Source organism: Pollachius pollachius (assembly GCF_949987615.1).
Source record: "Pollachius pollachius genome assembly, chromosome: 3".
Lineage (NCBI taxonomy): Eukaryota > Metazoa > Chordata > Actinopteri > Gadiformes > Gadidae > Pollachius > Pollachius pollachius.
In genome coordinates this window covers 41612346-41632674 of record NC_136936.1, presented here as the reverse complement: position 1 = coordinate 41632674, position 20329 = coordinate 41612346, and the positions used below count along the sequence as shown (strand labels likewise).

At 49.1% G+C, this 20329-nt stretch overlaps 1 protein-coding gene across 12 annotated transcripts in view; it reads left to right on the top strand.

Moving 5' to 3' along the window:
• abca12 (ATP-binding cassette, sub-family A (ABC1), member 12) overlaps positions 1-20329 on the top strand; it is a 78979-nt gene that overhangs the window by 33498 nt on the left and 25152 nt on the right. For all 12 annotated transcript variants that reach the window (XR_013811686.1, XR_013811687.1, XR_013811688.1 and 9 more), the window contains exons 40-54: positions 145-324; positions 1184-1505; positions 2701-2815; positions 3359-3688; positions 4500-4569; positions 4809-4943; positions 5385-5549; positions 5971-6154; positions 6618-6836; positions 8271-8467; positions 9774-9931; positions 10527-10757; positions 11894-12032; positions 18103-18349; positions 19328-19417. Coding sequence is in view for 6 of the 12 variants with exons in the window: in XM_079731989.1 (XP_079588115.1) it covers positions 145-324; positions 1184-1505; positions 2701-2815; positions 3359-3688; positions 4500-4569; positions 4809-4943; positions 5385-5549; positions 5971-6154; positions 6618-6836; positions 8271-8467; positions 9774-9931; positions 10527-10757; positions 11894-12032; positions 18103-18349; positions 19328-19417 (2782 nt within the window). In the remaining 6 variants the exon portion in view is untranslated. The remainder of the gene's footprint in view (positions 1-144; positions 325-1183; positions 1506-2700; positions 2816-3358; positions 3689-4499; positions 4570-4808; positions 4944-5384; positions 5550-5970; positions 6155-6617; positions 6837-8270; positions 8468-9773; positions 9932-10526; positions 10758-11893; positions 12033-18102; positions 18350-19327; positions 19418-20329) is intronic.

Here is a 20329-nt window from a genome sequence, read left to right as displayed (position 1 = left end):
AGTCCATCAAACTTTGGGGTCAGTTTCATTGACGTCATTCTTTCTTTCTTTCTTTCTTTCTTTCTTTCTTTCTTTCTTTCTTTCTTTCTTTCTTTCTTTCTTTCTTTCTTTCTTTCTTTCTTTCTTTCTTTCTTTCGTCCTAAGCTAACATGGGGGTCATGCTGGATAAAAACAAGCAGGCTCTCAAGCAGATAACCGTGCTGTCCAACCTCATGGTCAACGTCGCTTCCTGCATCAAGTTCGACCGTCACCAAGGCTACGACTCTGCTGAGGAGATGGACTCCGTTGCCCAGGAGCTGGCGAAAAACCGTGACCTTTACGCAAGTCAGTTTGACGCGCTGCACCATGGGCCCTGAGCGGCACCATGAGCTTTTATGAACTACCGAATACAGCGTTCAATATTAAATACACCAGATGTAGATTTGCACACTATGGATAAAAGTTACAGTATCAGCTTATGAAGAGCAGATTCACCAGCACCGCCACCCACATGGGTATTGCATTTTAAATTAGAAATGACTACTATATTTCAGTAACTTATAAACATATATAGTGTCTGAAAAATTAACAAAAGCTTTGGTTCGTATCGTTATGAAGGTGAGCTTCAGCAATAATTGGGACCGATCATAGGCCTCTATGGTAAGCAATCCAGGGTTCAACGCTAAGGTTTTTTTCCACTTCCCGGTCGGGCCAGTGGGTCTGAATTCTACTTAGCTGGAGTCCATTTTTACTGGCCTCTATACAAATCGTTGTTTTATTAGTAGTTATCAAATAATGTCAAAGTCTCAAGAAAATTGAAAGTACCGGTAAGTTAATCAAATAATTCGGAAAGCATTTTCCGACACAGGCAAGGGGAGTGGGCAACATAAGGATAACTTTATCGATGTATTGAAATATACACATATTTTTTTTGCTTTTAGTCCTTCACCGTGAACGGGTAAGCGAGTTGTCATAGTTACTTGCCCGATATGGCGTTGTCCCGGACCATCGGCTAATCCCCATTATTGAGCCCTGGTTCCGTTTGTTGAAATAGCGTATCATTGAGCTGCACCGACTCAAACGACCAACGAACGATCAATTCAAATGAACTATAGCGACCAGTACCACCAGCACCAGCACCAGCCCCACCCCCACCACCACCATCAGCGGTAACGCTGTGCCGATCCATTCTGCCCCTCAACAGGTGTCATCTTCAAGCTCCCCCCGGGAGACAATCGCAAACCGGGGAACGGCAGCGACGGCGCCGAGGCGGGCCTGCCGCGGAAAGTCAGCTACACCATCCGCATGCACATGGACAACGTGATGCGCACGGACCGCGTGCGCAGCCTCTACTACCTCAAGGACACGCACATCGACGCGAGGGAGACCATGCGCTACACCCGCGGCTTCATCTACCTGCAGGAGAGCATCGACCGCGCCATCATCGCCACGCACACTGGCCGCCAGGTGGCCGAGCCCGCCGTCCAGCTGCAGCCCTTCCCCTACCCGTGCTTCATGCGGGACGAGTGAGTGCTAGTTCTTCGCAAAACGAGTGTGCTGTGATGTACCCCCCCCCCCCCCCCGACAGCCCAACCTAGGCTGGCTTTGCAGGGTGTCGGTGTTTGTTTAAACGTCAACACCCTGCTGCACAACGCGTGTGTGCAGCCTCACCCAGCCCAAGTGTCTATTCATCACGTACACACACGCACACGCAAGCACGCACACGCAGTGTCTACACGCACCGAAACACTCCTTCTGCATACTTTTGATTAGGCTTGTGATTAGTCCCTGCATACATCGCACAAACACACACGCACACACACACACGTACAAACAGACACGTGAGCACACCCACTTCCTCACACTCACGGTCATGCGTAACAGGCGTGCATTGCTGAGTGCTGAGAGCTGGCCCCCTGACATCCGCTGGCTTTTCATCCGTACACAGCCGTCAGTGCAGTCCATTACTCCCAGTAAATCACAAGCCCTAAATGCCTTCATTTGGCCTGCGCCCCAGGAGGCCTCTTCTTAAGGCCTTCTCTGATATCTCCTCCGAACAGAGCCCTGGTCGCAGGGTGCCTTGGTCAAGCCTTCTGCCCGCTGTCTGTACGCCTAGATACGATTTATCCCTCGGGCGCCGGCTTCAGCCACGTTTATTGCATTTTTGGGGGGAGGAAGGCGGGGAGGCGGCAGACACAAAGTACTGCTGTGCGATATACGGCTCTGTCTCCATTGTTAGAATAAGCGTGGTGTTACTGTTTGGTGTTCCCGTGTCCATGTCCAGACAGGGGTTTTTCCGGTTCTCCGTTTTCAGCTCTGCATCCCTCCAGCCATCATTCACTTAACTTTCACTCGATATGGTTCTCCTCCGCCATTTCTTCCTCTCGTTTCTTTGGCTTTTCATGTTGTTTTCGTGATGATGTTTTTGTTTCATGTCAAATTTTATGTAATGATACATAGTTTTTTTTGGTCCGAATCCAAAATGACAAAATATCCATTACATAAAAATACATTGAATGCCAATAAGGGTTCAGTGTATTGACTGGTATTGACTTGACTTATTATTTCATCAAACAAAGACGATAAAAACAGCCCACCAAGATATTGCGGGCTATCAATCACCTTGAAATTCCTTTTGTAACATTGATGTCGCAAGTCGAGTGTGATTGGACAATGCCTGTGATTGATGGCTGACAACCCCTCCCCTCCCAACACCCCCAGGTACCTGGAGGCTATCTCGTTTGTCTTCCCGATCATACTCATGATCGCCTGGGTCCTGTTTGTGGCTGACTTTGTGAAGAAGCTGGTCTACGAGAGAGAGCTGAGGCTCCATGAGGTAATATGCTCCTCAGACGACAACAACAACAACAACAACATTGTGATGTTCTCTCGGCCAGCCGATCGAGGGACTCATCTCATTGTGCCCGAGGGCCCTCAAGGATAGTGTGACAACTTGTGAACTCAGTGAATCCCTGGCTGTCCTGTGCTATTTCGTGTTATCAGGGAACATGTAAATCTCACTTGACTTATCTGCCTGATTGGAAGCAATTATATGAGATATGCTAGTAGAAATGTTTTGTATCAACGTGCAAATAATTACTATATTAATAATGACCTTGATTTATTTAAAACAAGGCTTGCAAAGTGCTGTACAATATATTAAAACAGATCAAACGAAATACAGAATAGATTCTATTCTATTCAAATTCTATTTTTATTTTCACTCGAAATCTTGAATCTCTCAAATATTTTTTGTTACGCTTTTATCCAAAGCGTGTTTTTACAGTAAGGGCACCCAACCGTTGAGCTATGAACCAAAAAGGGCATGAATCCCGCGAGCGCACACAATTCACCATCCGCGTTTGTTCCCCGCCCGCAGTACATGAAGATGATGGGCGTCAACCCGCTCAGCCACTTCTGCGCCTGGTTCCTGGACTGTGCCGTCCACCTGCTCTTCACCATCGTCATCCTCACGCTGGTGCTCAAGTACGGCGGCGTGCTGCCCAACAGCGACGGCTTCCTGCTCTTCCTCTTCTTCTGCAACTACGGCCTGAGCATCGTGGCCATGAGCTTCCTGGTCAGCTCCTTCTTCGACAAGACCTACATCGCCGGCATGACGGGCAGCCTGGTCTACGTGCTCTGCTTCTTCCCCTTCATCATCGTCATGGGGATGGAGACCAAGCTCAGCCTCTCCGAGAAGAGCGCCCTGGTGAGCGGATCGTAAAGAAGTGTTTGGCGTTCGTTAAAGTGGCAATCTCCAAGATTTCCATCTCGGTCTCTTTGGCGACATTTTTGGCATTAAGCTGTATTTTTTCCCAGCAATAAAAACACCCAGTTCGTAATATTCATATTATTGCAAACACAGGGGCTATCCTCAGTGGGCCGTAGGCTCAAGCACTATTGGGGTACGTCTTTCGGCGATAGATAGCAACTCAACAGCCATTCATTTACATTAAATACTATAAGATTGCCACTGTAAGAACCTACACAGCTGTCCATCAGGTATACCCGAGTGAAATCTCTGAGAGCATGTAATTTGAGTTGAAAGCGCCTGCCTTTGTGTGTGACAATATTGGTTTTAGAGTGCTCCTGGCCAAGTTCTGACCAATCAATATATCTCTCCCCTGTTTGGTTCTTGGAATTGCTCTTACATCTTACATTTCTCAATGGCCGAGAAACATAAGGGGGAAGAAGGCGATAGACTATTTTGGGCTGCTTAGATTCCAAATATTGCACCAAAAGGTTGGAACCCAGTGATCTAGGTATAGTGAAACTAGTGTAGAAGTAACTTTTATGAAAGTTAGATATTTAGAATTGTTTCTGATGGGTGTCTCTTGTCTGGTAAACTTAGCTAATGACTATAAGTGGCCCCATGTTCAATTTATTTTTCAGGTTCCAGACTGTTGAATCGGTTGTCCTTTGGGGTACATGATTTATAAACCCAACTGCCAGTGGCAACCTTCTTTGTTGTTGACTCTGCTATGGCTAATTTCCCTGACAATAACATTGTTTTGCCACAGGGACTACTAGCGCCTACCTGCTTCAGTTACGCCACGCAGTACGTCACACGCTACGAATACCAGGGAGAAGGTACAGTACAACACTTTTACCATCAATTATGGTACTAAGGATTTGGAACATCCCTCTCTTGATGTCCATAATCCAGTGAGCATCACGTTCGTGGTTGCATTCAATTCACAATCCCTGCGAGCTCAGACATATCACATTACCACTTGCTATTAGTATATTATTATTATATTTTAATTTTATTCCATGAGACCATGAGAGTTTTGTTAGTATTTATATTGGTCTTTTACCCCCACCCCCAGGAATCCTTTGGAGCAACGCCTACAGTTCCCCGGTGAGCGAGGACACCTCATCGTTCGGCTGGATGTGTTGGCTGCTGCTGATCGACTCGGCCATCTACTTCCTCATCGGGGGCTACATTCGCATGGTGTTCCCAGGTAGGCGAACGGGCATCTCCGCACTCTGGTACTGGTGCGTGTCACAGCTTTCGAACACTTTGAACAGGTCAGGGAATGTGTCCAAAATGTGTGTGTCGTGTCATGTTAGATAAGGCTGTTCTTTTTTTTTTACATGGGATCACTTTATTGTCAGATATGTTCAGAAATCTGTTCTGAGTGACAATTGCCAAGGTCAAACTAATCCTAGACAGACAACAGACAACAAAAGTCAGTCCAATCATCCAGAAATCAGCGAAGATATCAAAGACAAAAATCATTCCCCCTCCCCCAAAGTACAGGATTAACAACAACAGCTAAAGAAACACATAATACAATTGTATTATTTTGTTTTACCACACAATATGAATCAACTTATCAACTAAATCAAAAGTGAAGCGCTTGTGACTGACATTAAACGCATTGTTATCGTCCGACGATCAGGACAGTACGGCATCGCCGCCCCGTGGTACTTCCCCGTGTCGCGGTCCTTCTGGGCTGACCTGTGTTGCGCCTGTCGCCGGCGAGGGGCCAAGGAGCCCCGCGGCCTCTTCATCACCAACATCCTGCAGAGCAACCAGCCCGTCTTCCCCGAGGACAAAGAGAAAGGTACGGCTCCTGTTTCCGCTCTCACACACACGGGAGCACCTCTGCAGCTTCTCCCGGTTGACCAGGTTCATAGCTGCTGATATGGCGATAGTAACAACATAATTGTTTGCCATTTGACAACAAAACATCTTGAATCTTGAAGCTTGAATCTCAAATCACATTACAGTGCAGTGTTTTTTTTTTGTTACATATTAAAGGTTTTTCCCTTGTGCTTTTCAAATAGTGAATGATGTATATGAATAATCCATTTGCTGAATGCCTTTCTTTTCTGGGATAACTGTGGCTTTTGAATTTGTTAATAGCAAAGTGTCTTTGTTTGTTTTCTCACTCTCTCCCACCTTCTCTCTTCCACCTCTCTCTCTCTCCGTCTCTCTGTCTCTCTGTCTCTGTCTCTCTCTCCCTCTCCCTCTCCCTCTTCCAGACCAGAAGATGTTCTCCTCGGCGACCGATGAGGAGTTCCGGGGCCTGCCAGTGGGTGTGGCCCTCCACCGGCTCTCCAAGATGTACGGCGAGCACGTGGCGCTGAGTGACCTCAACGTATCCTTCTATGAGGGCCACGTGACCTCCCTGCTGGGGCACAACGGAGCCGGCAAGACCACCACCATGTAGGCTGCGCCCAGGCATTCAGTCCTTCACTCCCTCCGTCTTTCTTTTTTATCGTTCTTTCTCTCTTTCTTTCTTTCTCCCTTTCTTTTCTTTCTTTCTTTCTTTCTTTCTTTCTTTCTTTCTTTCTTTCTTTCTTTCTTTCTTTCTTTCTTTCTTTCTTTTCTATCTTATCTTTAGTGTATTGATCCGTCTTGTATTGCTTTTTGAAGGTGCTAAATATAATATATATTGTAGATATACAATTTTTTAAAATCTTTCACTGTTGAAATATTAAAAATGTTCATTAAATAAAATATACGGACGTGATAAATATTGTATACGACCCAATTCGTTTGATTGAATTACCTTAAACGACGTATTTTCCCTGGATCCGACTCGTTGTATGTAACCCATGTTGACACCGGTTTACCCATATTGTTAAACGTGGCGTTATCTGAACGAGCTGAACTCTGTGCCTCTCAGGTCCCTGCTGACCGGCCTGTTCGCCCCGTCCTCCGGCTCCATCGAGGTCTACGGCCGGGACATGCTGGCCAACATCGAGGACATCCGCAAAGAGCTGGGCGTGTGCATGCAGTATGACGTCCTCTTTGACCACATGACCACCAAAGAGCATCTGCTTCTATACGGACAGATCAAGGCCCCCCACTGGACAAAGGGAGAACTGCGAGAGCAAGTTCGCAAGTAAGTCCTTGCAAAGATTAATATATATATATAAAAACACGTTTATACTGTGTACATATATATACATATATATATATATATATATTTTTTTTTTTTTCTTTTTTCGGGGGGTCCCTCAAGAAAATAACATTGATTGGTAGAGAGCTACTGCGATGAAATTTTAATTATCGTTGGGATTTTGCCCAAATGTATATATAAGATCTACTGTGGTCGAAACGTGTTGAACAAACTGCATACGCGAAACGCGGTATTCAATAACACAAATAACCGAAAACAACAAGCAACAACGCAACAGAAATAAGAGTTGACGGATGTTTAAACACTTGAAACTGCAATTATATGAACTACAAGTATCAGATAATTGGCGTACAGGGTTATGTCCCATATTCACGACCAACACAAAGACTTGAAGCTTTGTTTACTTCAATAGTTCAGTGTTTCTTTGATTACCTCTGAATGAAATGATGGAGAGAGAACTGTGTTGTCTGAAAAACATTTGTACCTCTCTCGAGAAGCATTTTTACCTTTCCATTCTTTTATTGGCCTATTTTTCCTAGCGTATGATAATACTTTAGCATGGCGTATTTTACAGCCTTATCAACAGTCTCAGATAAGGTCATAATTAACAGCAGCAGGGAAGTCATTCAAGCTCTCATACAGTCATTAAAAAGTCGGCAGATGAGATTAGAACTAAAAAAATTCTCTTGGGACTTGAGAGTCCGCACATGACCATAGTCACAATGAATTTTTAACACGCAAACGTTAAAAGAGGATGGAACTCACATCTTGCAGGAATGGAAATGAGTCAGGACTCTGGATGGAATATGTGAAAATAATAATTTACATGCAGTTTGGAAGACAATCCTATACCAAATGGAGTCAGTATTAATCCCTTGTGTTTTACTTCATCAACCTTTTTTTCTAAACAGAGAAGCTCAATTGAGTCCCAGGACCCTTTTTTGCGTCCACACAATATTGAACGGGAAAAACACACAGGGAGATGTGTCTAGGCCTATGGATAGTGACTTCAAATAAAACATGAATTAATTAAAAAAAACATTAAAACACATCAGAATAAAAATAATTGAATAACGCATGTGGAATAAAAGTGAATGATAACCCAGCGGGGAATTACCAACAATACAAAATGAAGATGATTAAGATACCGGTAGATACAACATAAAGGAATCTAATTAAAAAAGATAGTAAATACTAAAAAACAGGGAGTGCCTTTATAAAAGTGATAAAACAATGTACAGACACAAAGGGAACTCATCTTAAATGGAATAACATTCCAAAGCAGGCAGGAGAGCTAGTGTCGTTTTGTGTTGGCTCGGTGGAGTCGGTGCCTCCCTGTTATCTCCGCTGGCTTTGCTCCCCCAGACTAAACTTTGAGTGTGTTCTGCTCGTCCGCCCTCCACCTCTCCTTCCCAGGACCTTGGAGGAGACCGGCATGCATGCCCACAGGCACAAGCGGGTGGGCACCCTGTCAGGCGGCATGAAGCGCAAGCTGTCCATCTCAATCGCCTTCATCGGGGGGTCTCGCCTGGTGGTGCTGGACGAGCCCACCACGGGGGTGGACCCCTGCTCCCGACGCAGCATCTGGGACATTGTGATCCAGCATAAGACCGGTGGGGGCTCTGTTCACACAACACAGCGCACACACACGCACGCACACACTGATGGATCGCAAAAACACACATATGCGCACACACCCACACACACACACAGACACACAGTCACACGCACACACACACACACACACACACACACACACACATACACTGATGTATCGCAAAAGCACACACACACACACAAACATACACACACACACTGATGGAATCGCACAAACACACATACGCACACACGCACGCACACACATGCACACGCAGACACATAGCTCACCCAAATCTCTGCCCTTCAGTATCTGTAAAGACACGTTCTGGGAGATGGTTCATTTGACATCAGTTTCTCTATCCCCTATTCTTTGTATTTCTGTATTCAGTAAAAGTAATCAGCATGCCGACTGAAGCTAATCCGGTCTGATCACAGTGTCAGCGACACGGGTCGTGTTTGAACACTAATTTAACACCGTCACATTGTCCTCCTCTATTTCGGGCATTATTAACCAATCACGTAAACATGCCAATCACGTAAACCAATCACTTTCGCACTTGTCGTTGACACACTCCTGTTGTCAAACAAACCTCAGAGTCAGCAGGGAGTGAGAGCTTCTCCAGAGACACCAGGTGTGTGCTGGGGGGAGGGGGGATGTTGGGGGTGACAGCGCTATTGTTTCTCACACACATGGTCCATCAAGTCAGAGGAGTTCCTTAATTGGTTTCTTGTCACTTTAACAAGTTGTACTGTAGACTGCTTATTTCCTAAGAGAGGTAATAGCAGTCACATGGTAGCAGTCTTAGCCGAACACGGAGGAAATACCTGAGTTGCAGGGTTCTCACTTTCCCTGGGTTTAGATTTTCAATTTGGAAAGTAATTAAGCAGAGATTGATTATTCAGGTTGTTTCACGTGTATTTTCACTGAGGATTTAATGACTTTGTGTGTGAGTGTGCCTGTGTGTGTGTATGTGGGTGGGTGTGTGTCTGTGTATGTGTCTGTTTGTGCGTGTTTCTGTGTGTGTGTGTGTTTGTGTGTGTGCCAAATCAGTGTGAGGGGGCGAGCACCAACCGATTGTAACTCTAGAACTCTCCTTTTTAATTTACCCTGTCTGTGGAGCTAGGGGGAGCAGGGGAAGTTAAGTCACAAAACGAGAATATTTTGTGTCTGGTGTGTTGCTTTCCTCTCTCTCTCTCACTCACTCACTCACTCACTCACTCACTTACTCACTCACTCTTAAGGAGCTGGATTATTTAAAAAAAACGTTTCGGATGTTGACAGTGTTTTGCTTCCTCTCTCTCTCGCTCTCTCTCTCCAAGGACGCACCATCATCATGTCCACCCACCACCTGGACGAGGCCGAGGTGCTGAGCGACCGCATCGCCTTCCTGCAGAGCGGAGGGCTCAAGTGCTGCGGCTCCCCCTTACAGCTGAAGGATCGGCTGGGCCAAGGCTACAAGCTCACCCTCACCAGGAAGGTACGGTCCGCTTCTGCCCTCCTCCCCCTCACAGCCACACAGTCACAGATCTCGGTCAGATGAACCGCTGAAGGGGTCTCTCGAAGAGCACACGGCTCGGTAGCGACCGACGTAAAATTTGTTTTCTTTAAATTTCGCATTCAAAAATAGATTTGAGGCATGGTTATTGCTTTGAGGCTACACAACAATCAAAGCACGCAATCCAAATTGTAGCCGCGGAGCTGAGGAGCTGTCGCAAAACATGACGTAGTAGCCACAGGGGCAGGAACACAAGGTTAGCGAAATACGCGTATTGTATTTTTAATTAGTGGTAGTGCACGCAGCACATGTTTATGCTTTCTAAATCCCACGACCCGTTGGATTATTCGTCACAGCTCAACAAAAGGGGTGTTCTACGCCACAAGCGCTAGCAGAGAGCCAGGGGAGGCCTCGTTTTGAGTTAAAGCACCACCTTTTGACATAATGGCTCATTTAAAGGGATGCAGAACGCATGTAGAAGACCTACATGTCGTCCCTTTACATATAACGTTACGATATAACCAACAACAAAGTCTCTCTATATCTCCCCCAACCACCCCTCTCTGTCGGCATCCAGGCCGCCGGCGACGGGCCAGGCCTAGACAATGCTGAGCTGAAGGCCTTCGTCCAGGCCCACGTGCCGGAGGCGCGCCTGAAGGAGGCCCAGGGCAGTGACCTTGTGTTCACGCTGCCCCCCTTCACCTCCTCCAGCGCCTCCTCCTACCGATCGCTGCTGTCGGCCCTGGACGGCAACCTGGACGCCCTGCAGCTGGGCTGCTACGGCATCTCTGACACCACCCTGGAGGAGGTACACCAGGGACACACATGCACACGTGCACGCACGCGCGAATGCATGCACGGATGCACGCCCACATATGCGTGCACCAATGCGAGAATATAGGCACACTGACATACCAACACACACGCACACAGCCACACACACACACACACACACAAACAGACACAAGTGAAAGCATGCACACACGCACACATACACGCACACACACACACACACACAAATGCACGCATGGGTGCACGCACACACGCACACACGCCTACGAGCCGGTGCTTGCATGCATCGCAAGGCTGCACGCACACAGACATACACACATGCACAAGCACACACTGATATGCTGACACGTTGGCATGATCGCACACACTCACACACCCAAAAGCGAAGGCACGCATGGATGCACGCACGCACACACACTTGCGTGCACGCGTCGGTGCTTGCATGCATCGCGAGGCTGCACGCACACTGACATACACACATACAAACACACACACTGATATGCTGAGATGTTGGCATGATCGCACACACACACACACACACACACACACACACACACACACACACACACACACACACATACACACACACACACACACACACAGATGCATACACACAGATGTATTGATTGATTATTAGTTGACACGTAGCTTCGAACATGCAGTTTAAAAATAGATCCATGATGGAAAGTGATGAAGGAAGCAGGTCGGCAGCCGCCCCAACACACTGCCATGACAACATGCATACAAAACACCACACTGTGATGTTGTTCTGCCATTCTTCAGACGAGCGAGAGAAGAGATATTCTAAAAACATATATGCAAATGTGCCAAACACACATTTGAATAACGTTAAGATGAAACCAAACAATGCCAACGGGGGAATGGCCTCGCTTTCACCAGCGCGCACAACCATCACCGTACACCCAACATTTGGTCCGAGGTCTTCAAATATGTCAAGCAGCACCATTTTACGTAAAAAAACGGAATTGCAAACAAAACATTTTTCTGTATACACTCTGACCCTTCATGTTGTCCATTCAAAATGCAAATACTGTATATGAAACTATAGATATCGATTTAGCTCATTTGCATGGTAGTCGTGGGTGGTTTTGCAGGGCTCTGAGCTGGACATGTGCTCACCCCCCTGCACAGGTCTTCCTCAATCTGACCCAGTCCGACCCACACTCTGAGGCCCCACTGTCCATCTCCGAGTCCGTGTCCGATTCGGCGTCCTTGGACAGCTTCTCGGAGGAGGCGGAAGGAGGCCTGTCCCTCCCGGGCGATAAAATCCGTGAGTCTTTTTCGTCTGTCTCCTCTCTGTGGGTTGGAAGCGGTCCCGTCCTTCTGGAAGTTTTCTTTCTACCTTTCTTTTCTTCTTCTTTGATTCACCTTGTTTCATTTAACATTTCGATTTTTCTTTTTAGTGTTATAATGTTGTTGTTGTGGAAATTGCATTAAATGAAGGATACAATTTCGCACGTTGAGCACACAGTTGTGTGACTTGTTTATTAAGTTTTAGAAAACAGGAATCAAAACGTGCTGCAAGAGAACATATGCCGCATCGGGCTCCGCGTCATGAGAAGCTCGTAATCCTTAAAGGGACAGCGATCCCTGAAACACAGAGACAGTAAAAGACATGCCTAACACAGTGTAAAGAACAACACATAACAAAATACTGTAGGTGAATTATGTTACACTCACTACACATGTCCCCCCAGAATTCACCATCAGGAGAAAACAAAAACAAAACAGTCATCGCGGGGGCGGGCGTATGAACCGGCCACAACGGCTGCGTCGTACAGGAGGTCGAGGAGCCACAACTGTGGCAGGCGTCCCGCCATGACACGGGTATGAGGCCTGGAGTGCGGGAGTCCCGGGAGGGAGGGGAGCAGGGGGCAGGGGCAGAGCTGGAGGTCGTCCGCGTCGTGGGGGCTGAGCCAATTCAATGGGCCTGGCCACGTCCAAGTGAGCTGGCTTGAGGCGGTCAATGGAGAGTCGCTCCGCCCTGCCGCCCATGTCCACCACAAAATGTTTGTCCCCCGTCTCCAAAACCCGGAACGGGCCCTCGTAGGGGGGGCGTAACGGTCCCCTGTGGGCGTCGTGGCAAATGAAAACGTAGTCAGCCGTCCGAAGCCCAGCGGGGATGTGCGACTGAGGGAGGCCGTGACGGGAAGTGGGGACAGGTGCTAAAAGCCTTGCATTGTCCAATAGCGTGGACCGCTGGAGAGTGGCAGACCAAGGAACGGTGGTGCCAGGGACGAAATCCCCTGGAACCCGCAGCGGCTGGCCATAAACAAGCTCTGCGGAGGAGGACTGTAGGTCTTCCTTTGGTGCAGTCCTGATGCCAAGCAGTATCCATGGGAGCTTGTCGACCCAGTTGCTGTCTTTGAGGCTGGCACGAAGAGCAGCCTTCATCGACCTATGAAATCGCTCACAGAGTCCGTTAGCCTGTGGGTGATATGCGGTCGTGTGGTGGAGTTTCACTCCGAGGCTCACAGCGTTCCACAGCTCAGAAGTAAACTGTGCGCCCCGGTCAGAGGATATGTCGGAAGGAGTGCCGAAACGGGCAACCCAGGTGCTGATAAACGCCCGTGTCATTTCGACCGACGCTAGCAACGTCAGTGGCACAGCCTCAGGCCAACGGGTGGTCCTGTCAACCATGGTCAACAGGTAGGTGAAACCGTGAGAGGAGGGCAGAGGGCTGACCAGATCCACGTTCACATGGTCAAACCGTCTCTCCGGCACCGGGAACAACTCCAACGGGGCTTTAGTGTGGCGGTGCACTTTGGCCTGCTGGCACTCAAGACAGGTGTTAGCCCAGTCCCTAACGTCCTTCTTGAGGCCGTGCCAAACAAACTTAGCCGCAACCAATCTCTGTGACGCTTTCGAACCTGGGTGGGAAAGACCATGGATGGCATCAAAAACTTGTAGTCTCCATCCCGTGGGAATGATTGGGCGAGGACTGCCTGTGGAGACGTCACACAGGACCGTGGTGCCGGCATCGCTAAAAACCACATCCTCTATTTTCAGCCCTGTTGTCGAGGTCCTCAGGAGTTGCACGTCTGGGTCTGTGGTCTGGTCCGCTGCAATGCGGTTGTAATCCAAACCAAGATGGACTGATCCTACCACAGCCCGTGACAGGCAGTCCGCCACCTGGTTGTCCTTACCGGCAACGTGTTGTAAATCCGTGGTGAACTCGGAAATGTAGGACAGATGACGTTGCTGGCGGGCGGACCACGGCTCAGCCACCTTGGCCATGGCGAAAGTCAGCGGCTTGTGGTCGACAAAAGCGGTGAAGTGTCGACCCTCCAACAGGGAACGAAAGTGTCTGATGGCGAGGTAGAGACCAAGCAGCTCCCGGTCGAAAGTGCTGGACTTCTGCCCACCCCGCCCCGCCCACCCACTGCTCGTAGACGGCACCGACAGCATAGTCCGAGGCATCCGAGGTGATGGCGATGGAGGCTGTGGGAGAAGGGTGTGCCAGCATGGTGGCGTTCGCCAGGGCTGCCTTAGTGGCAACAAAAGCCTTGTCCCTGCCCTCAGTCCACTCCACAGCGTGCTTGGGCTTACCTTGCAAGGCCTCATGCAAGGGTCGCATGAGCTGGGCGGCTCGAGGGATGAAACGGTGGTAAAAATTCACCATGCCGAGGAACTCCTGCAGGGACTTGACAGTGAGCGGGCATGGGAACTGTGCGACCGCCTCCACCTTTGATGGGAGAGGGGCTGCACCGTCCTTAGTGACTCTGTGTCCCAGGAAATCGATGATGGAGAGACCAAACTGGCACTTGGCGGGGTTGACAATTAGCCCATGTTGGCTGAGCCGCTCAAAAAGCGTCCGGAGGTGCACCAGGTGCTGGGATTTGGACGTGCTCGCCACTAGGATGTCATCCAAGTACACAAAAAGAAAAGGCAGCTCCCGCAAAACAGAGTCCATGAGGCGTTGAAAAGATTGAGCTGCGTTTTTAAGGCCAAACGGCATCCGCAGGAACTCAAACAGACCAAACGGCGTGATCACTGCTGTTTTGGGAACGTCCAGTGGGTGTACAGGCACCTGATGATATCCCCGGACAATGTCCACCTTGGAAAAAATCACCATACCAGCCAGGTGGGCCGAAAAATCCTGAATATTCGGCACTGGGTACCGGTCAGGCGTCGTTGCCTCATTTAGCCGCCGGTAGTCGCCACACGGGCGCCAGCCGCCGCCGGGTTTGGGGACTATGTGGAGGGGTGAGGCCCACGGGCTGTCGGACCGGCGGACTATACCCAGGCGCTCCATGTTCGCAAACTCAGCCTTCGCAACGGCAAGCTTGGTCGGGTCGAGGCGCCGAGCACGGGCATAGACGGGTGGACCAGTAGTGGCGAGATGGTGCTCCACACCATGCTTCACGGCAGACGCAGAGAAAGTAGGCTGAGTGAGGGCTGGGAAACAGGCAAGTAGATGGTGGAAGTCATCTGAGGTGGAGAGCATGCTAGACAGTCGTATGGAGTCAGCCCCGCTGAGCGTGCACGCATAGGAACAAAACGTGACGGCGTCAATCAAACGGCGGTTCTTTACATCCACCAACAGTCCATGCGCACACAAAAAATCGGCGCCGAGGAGGGGAACGGAGACCTTTGCTGTAATAAAGTCCCAGCCAAACCGGTGGCCTCCGAAACACAATTCAATATACCTCGTTCCATAGGTACGGATGGGGCTACCATTAGCAGCTTCCATAGGGGGGCCGTGGCCATCGGTCACCATGTCCAAACGGGAAGCAGGAAGGACGCTCCTCTGTGCTCCCGTGTTGCACAGGAATCGCCGTCCGGAGATGCTGTCGCGGATGAAAAGCAGCCTGCCAGCACGGCCGACACTCATGGCCACTACCGAGCGCCGCCCCTGGTGTTTCCCAACCCGCTGTAACTGCATGGCGGACGGCATTTAAGAGCCTTCGGTCCAAACTTTGCATGGTAGAAACACATGCCTGAAGACTGCTGCGGACCTGAAGACTGCTGGGGGTCAGAAGACAGCTGCCGACGAGAAGTGGTGGCAGCGATGAGCGTGGAGTCGTCCAGTGTCATAGGAGCGATGTGCGCGGGAAAAATCGTGGCCACACAGTGCCCTTGACCCGCCAGGAAAAATTTATCAGCCTCCTCAGCCAGCCTCCGACAGTCAGTGATCATGGTGTTGGCCAAAGCAGCCCTCACTTGGGAAGGCAGCTGACGCAGGAAAAGCTGAAACAGAAAGAAAATCGGGTTCGTGCTCACCCATGAGATCCAGCATACGGTCCATGAGCTCAGACGGTTTGCTGTCGCCGAGCCCTTGAAGTGAGAAAAGCCTGCTGGCTCTCTCAGCGTCCGACAGTTCAAATGTCTTTAACAGGTGGGCTTTGAGTGCCGCATACTTCTCCCTTGCCGGAGGATTTTTAAGGAGGCTCACCACTCTGGATGCTGTCGAATTTCCAAGAGCTGACACAACGTAGTAGTACCTCGTCGTATCCGCGGTGATCTCCCGCAACGCGAACTGCGCTTCGGTCTGGGCGAACCATGCCGACGCCGACGATTCCCAGAATTCGGGGAGCTTGAGAGTAACAGCGTTCGCGGTCATGGTCGTGTCGTGTCCCTGGATACGTCCAGCAGACTAACGTCGGGGTCACCAGTGTGGAAATTGCATTAAATGAAGGATACAATTTCGCACGTTGAGCACACAGTTGTGTGACTCGTTTATTTAGTTTTAGAAAACAGGAATCAAAACGTGCTTTAAGAGAACATATGCCACATCAGGCTCCGAGTCATGAGAAGCTCGTAATCCTTAAAGGGACAGCGATCCCTGAAACACAGAGACAGTAAAAGACATGCCTAACACAGTGTAAAGAACAACACATAACAAAATACTGTAGGTGAATTATGTTACACTCACTACATTGTAATATATATAGAATACACTACTACTAGCTGACTTAAAATAGCTGCTAATGATAATCAGTTTTAAAATGTGCACTAATTAAGCAATATCACATGAGAGGGAGTGCTGTTGTACTGCATATCAGCACGGCTGTGATTATCTTCGACACTCGGCCTACGGCCTCGTACCTACGACCGAATCACAGCCGTGCTGATATTCAGTGCAACAGCACGACCTCAAGTGTGATATTGCTTTTATACAACAGCAATAAGCAACAACAGATTTTGTTTGTTTATTTAATGATTTATTTGGCTCTGCCAACATAAATAGATCCGCAACTGGACTGGGACTGAACTGTTGCCAACAACACATAAACACACTTGCTAGTTAACAACATTAACGGTTTTGAGAACACCTGTGAAGCAGAGTGATACATGTATAGTCAAAAGTCCCATTTCTGTTATACTCTTTATCAGCACTCATGGAATGCCTCTTGTCCAATCAAATTACTTGTTCGGAACTAACTGTTGAATAATTAAGTTTAATTCAGCCTGCAGCTCATGTAATGATCACAAGTGATTAGGTTGAGACCAAAGGATGCACGATGCATATGAAACGCGTGTGTTTTCCATTGGGAAGTCTCAAAAGTTTGGTGAATCTGAAGATCCACCCTTCTCTGAACAAAAACTGAGTTTTTGAGACATCTCAGACAGAGGGGTGTTGTTGTAGCCTCTTGAGACCTTCCAGGTATTCAATTTGTCGTTTGACAATCGGTCTGGCCTTGGGCTGGTGTCAAACGATTTCCCCATATGGGCGTGGCCTTACGTTGTGAAAAACAACCTCCAGGCAATTCGACTAAATTACTTAGTGATGCTCTCGCCAAATCTAGTTGGACTCAGGCAAAAACATCTCCTCTGACAATAGAATTCCGTGCTAATTTCTGTTAATATTTTAACATGGTTATTGGATTAAATTCAATTACACCTCCGATCTCTACACTTTCCTCAGGCGCTGCCAATGTTTATTTAATATGTCAGGCTGTGGCGTTCCCTGCATCGTCAAGAAAGGAAATTCCCTTTGGGCACCCCGGTGGCTTACCGGGTAGAGCGCGTACCAAATAGGCTCAGTCCTGATTGCAGCGACCCGTGTTCGAACCCTGCCCGTGGTCCTTTGCTGCATGTCCTCCCCTCTACCTCCCATACCTTCCTCTCTCTAACGAAGCATAAAAATGCTAAAATAAATCTTTAAAGAACGGTTACTGCCTCCCCACAGCACTGGTCATCTATCACTTAAAGCATGTTGTGCGGGGCACTCAACAGGCTCAAGGGTGGACTCATCTGCTGCCGAGAGAAACAGAATGTGATTCCCCCCCCCCAGATCAGGACAGTCTCACGGCGAGGCTAGTACTGTGCCGCGCTCCGACCCAGACTCCCTCCCTGTTGTCTCATCGACGTCCTCACCTTTCTCCGCCCACTCCCAGGCCTGACCGGCTCACCCACGCTGCGCGGCGCCGCCCTGGTTGGGCAGCAGGCGTGGGCCCTGCTGGTGAAGAGGTTCCACCACAGCCGGCGCGACCTTAAGGGCCTGCTCACCCAGGTGCTGCTGCCCGTGGTGTTCGTGGTGTTCGCCATGGGCCTGGGCTCGGTCAAGAGCGACATGCAGCACTTCCCCGAGATGGAGCTCAGCCCCGCCCTCTACAACATCGGTCCCAGCTACTCCTTCTTCAGGTGGGTGCAGGCACTGGTGGTGGTGGGCGGAGGAGGAGGAGGAGGAGGAGGTGGATGACGTGGTGCTGGTGCTGGTGGTGATGGGGTGTAGGTGGTGGTGGTGTTGGATTTTGAGGCGGTGGTGGCGGTGGTTAGTTATGGTGGTGATGGAGGAGACGGCAGGGAGGGAGGAAGTGGAGGTCGTCGAGGTGGGAGTGGTGGAGGTTGTGGCGGGGAGAGAGTGGGTGGTGCTGGTGCTGAAGGTGGTGGTCCTGGAAGTGGTTGTAGTGAAGGGGGTTGTGGTGTTGCTCAAGGTGGGAGTAGTGGAAGTGGTGGTGATGGAGGTGGGGCTGAGAGAGAGAGAGAGGGAGAGAGAGAGAGAGAGAGGAAGAGGGAGAGAGAGAGGGAGGGAGGGAGGTGCAGTGGACGAGTAAGTGGGTGATCAAAGCGAGAGAGATTAAGAATGTCAGACTGGGCGAGAGACGTCTCGACTCCACCAAGAAGTGGGTTTCTTTGATCACTGTGATATGCAGCAAAGAGGGGAAGAAAAGAGAGAGAGATAGAAATAAAGACTGAAAATGCTGAGGTGCCGTTGCATATGAAAGAAAGCAACCAAATGGCCTTCGTGCTCTACTGATATGAAGTCAGATTGCCTATTTCTTATGTAGGAAGTATCTCTCTCCTGTCCAGATATCCTACCCCATATACATTCTCCTCTCTCTCTCTCTCTCTCTCGCTCTCTCTCTCGCTCGCTCTCTCTCTCTCTCTCTCTCTCTCTCTCTCTCTCTCTCTCTCTCTCTCTCTCTCTCTCTCTCTCCCCCTAGCTTAGATATCTCTTCATACATGTATATATATATGTATATTTTGCATCACTGAAACATTACGTCATTATGGTTCAGAGTTGCACTGAATCCAAACCTCCACCCCTGATCCCCCCATCTTCTATACCTAATCCTATGTCCTTACTTGTTGTTGCATTCCCCGTGTCCTTCTCCACAGCAACCGCAACGCTAACTCCAGCCGCATGGTGGATGCCATGCTGTCCTACCCGGGGATAGATAATGCCTGTCTCGATGAGCGTGATAACCCGTAAGTATGAACTTTCCTCAAACTCTCCCGGCTTTTCTGTCATGGGGAGAACAATCTTTCTCTTCTCCAGCGCCTCTCTCCATCCAAGCATCCCTTTTTTTCCCTCGTATTATTTCCAGCCAGAAGCATTTTTCTAATGCATAATAATAAAAATAATGCTTTGGTTGCCCAGCCTCCGGTGTCTCTCCACCTCATTGGCAGGCCCCCCCACCCTTCCTCTCCCCCCCTGCCTCGTTTCATTTATCGGCTCTCTCTTTCTCTCTCGCTTTCCCGCTCTGCCCCTCTCCCTCTCTCAAATCCAGACATTTTTTCCCTGCCCCACTTACTCGCTCTTATTCTCTCTCTCTCGCTCTCTCTCTCCTCTCTCTCTCGCTCTCTCGCTCTCGCTCTCTCACTTGTCCACTTTCGCTCTTGCTCTCTCTCTCTCTCTCGCTCTCTCTGCTGTTTATTTCTCCTCCTCTGTTTGTCTTTCCACTTTCTAATATACTGGGGCGGCTCGACGGATTGGAGTTCACAAGCCACACACCACTCTGTGATTTCGGGGGGGGGGCACACCACACATTTGTATTCAACCAACGTGTCTCTGTTTATGTGGAAGATTTGACTCCCAGCCCCCCCCCCCCTCCCCTCCCCCCTCCCCTCTCACAGGCACTCAAATCAGCCTCGGCACTCATGAAGCACAAACTCTTGAGGATCTTATAAAAAGGAACCACAGAGAGAGGGAAAAAGAAAGCAGAGTGAGGAAGAGAGATAGACATAGGTGGGAGGAGAGGGAGATGAGAGAGAGACATAAAGAGCAGACAGGGAGAGAGAGAGAGAGAGAGAGAGAGAGAGAGAGAGGAAAGAGAGACCGATAAAGATGAGAGAGCTAGAGTGAGAAAGACAAGATCAAGAGGAGAGCGAGAGAGAGAG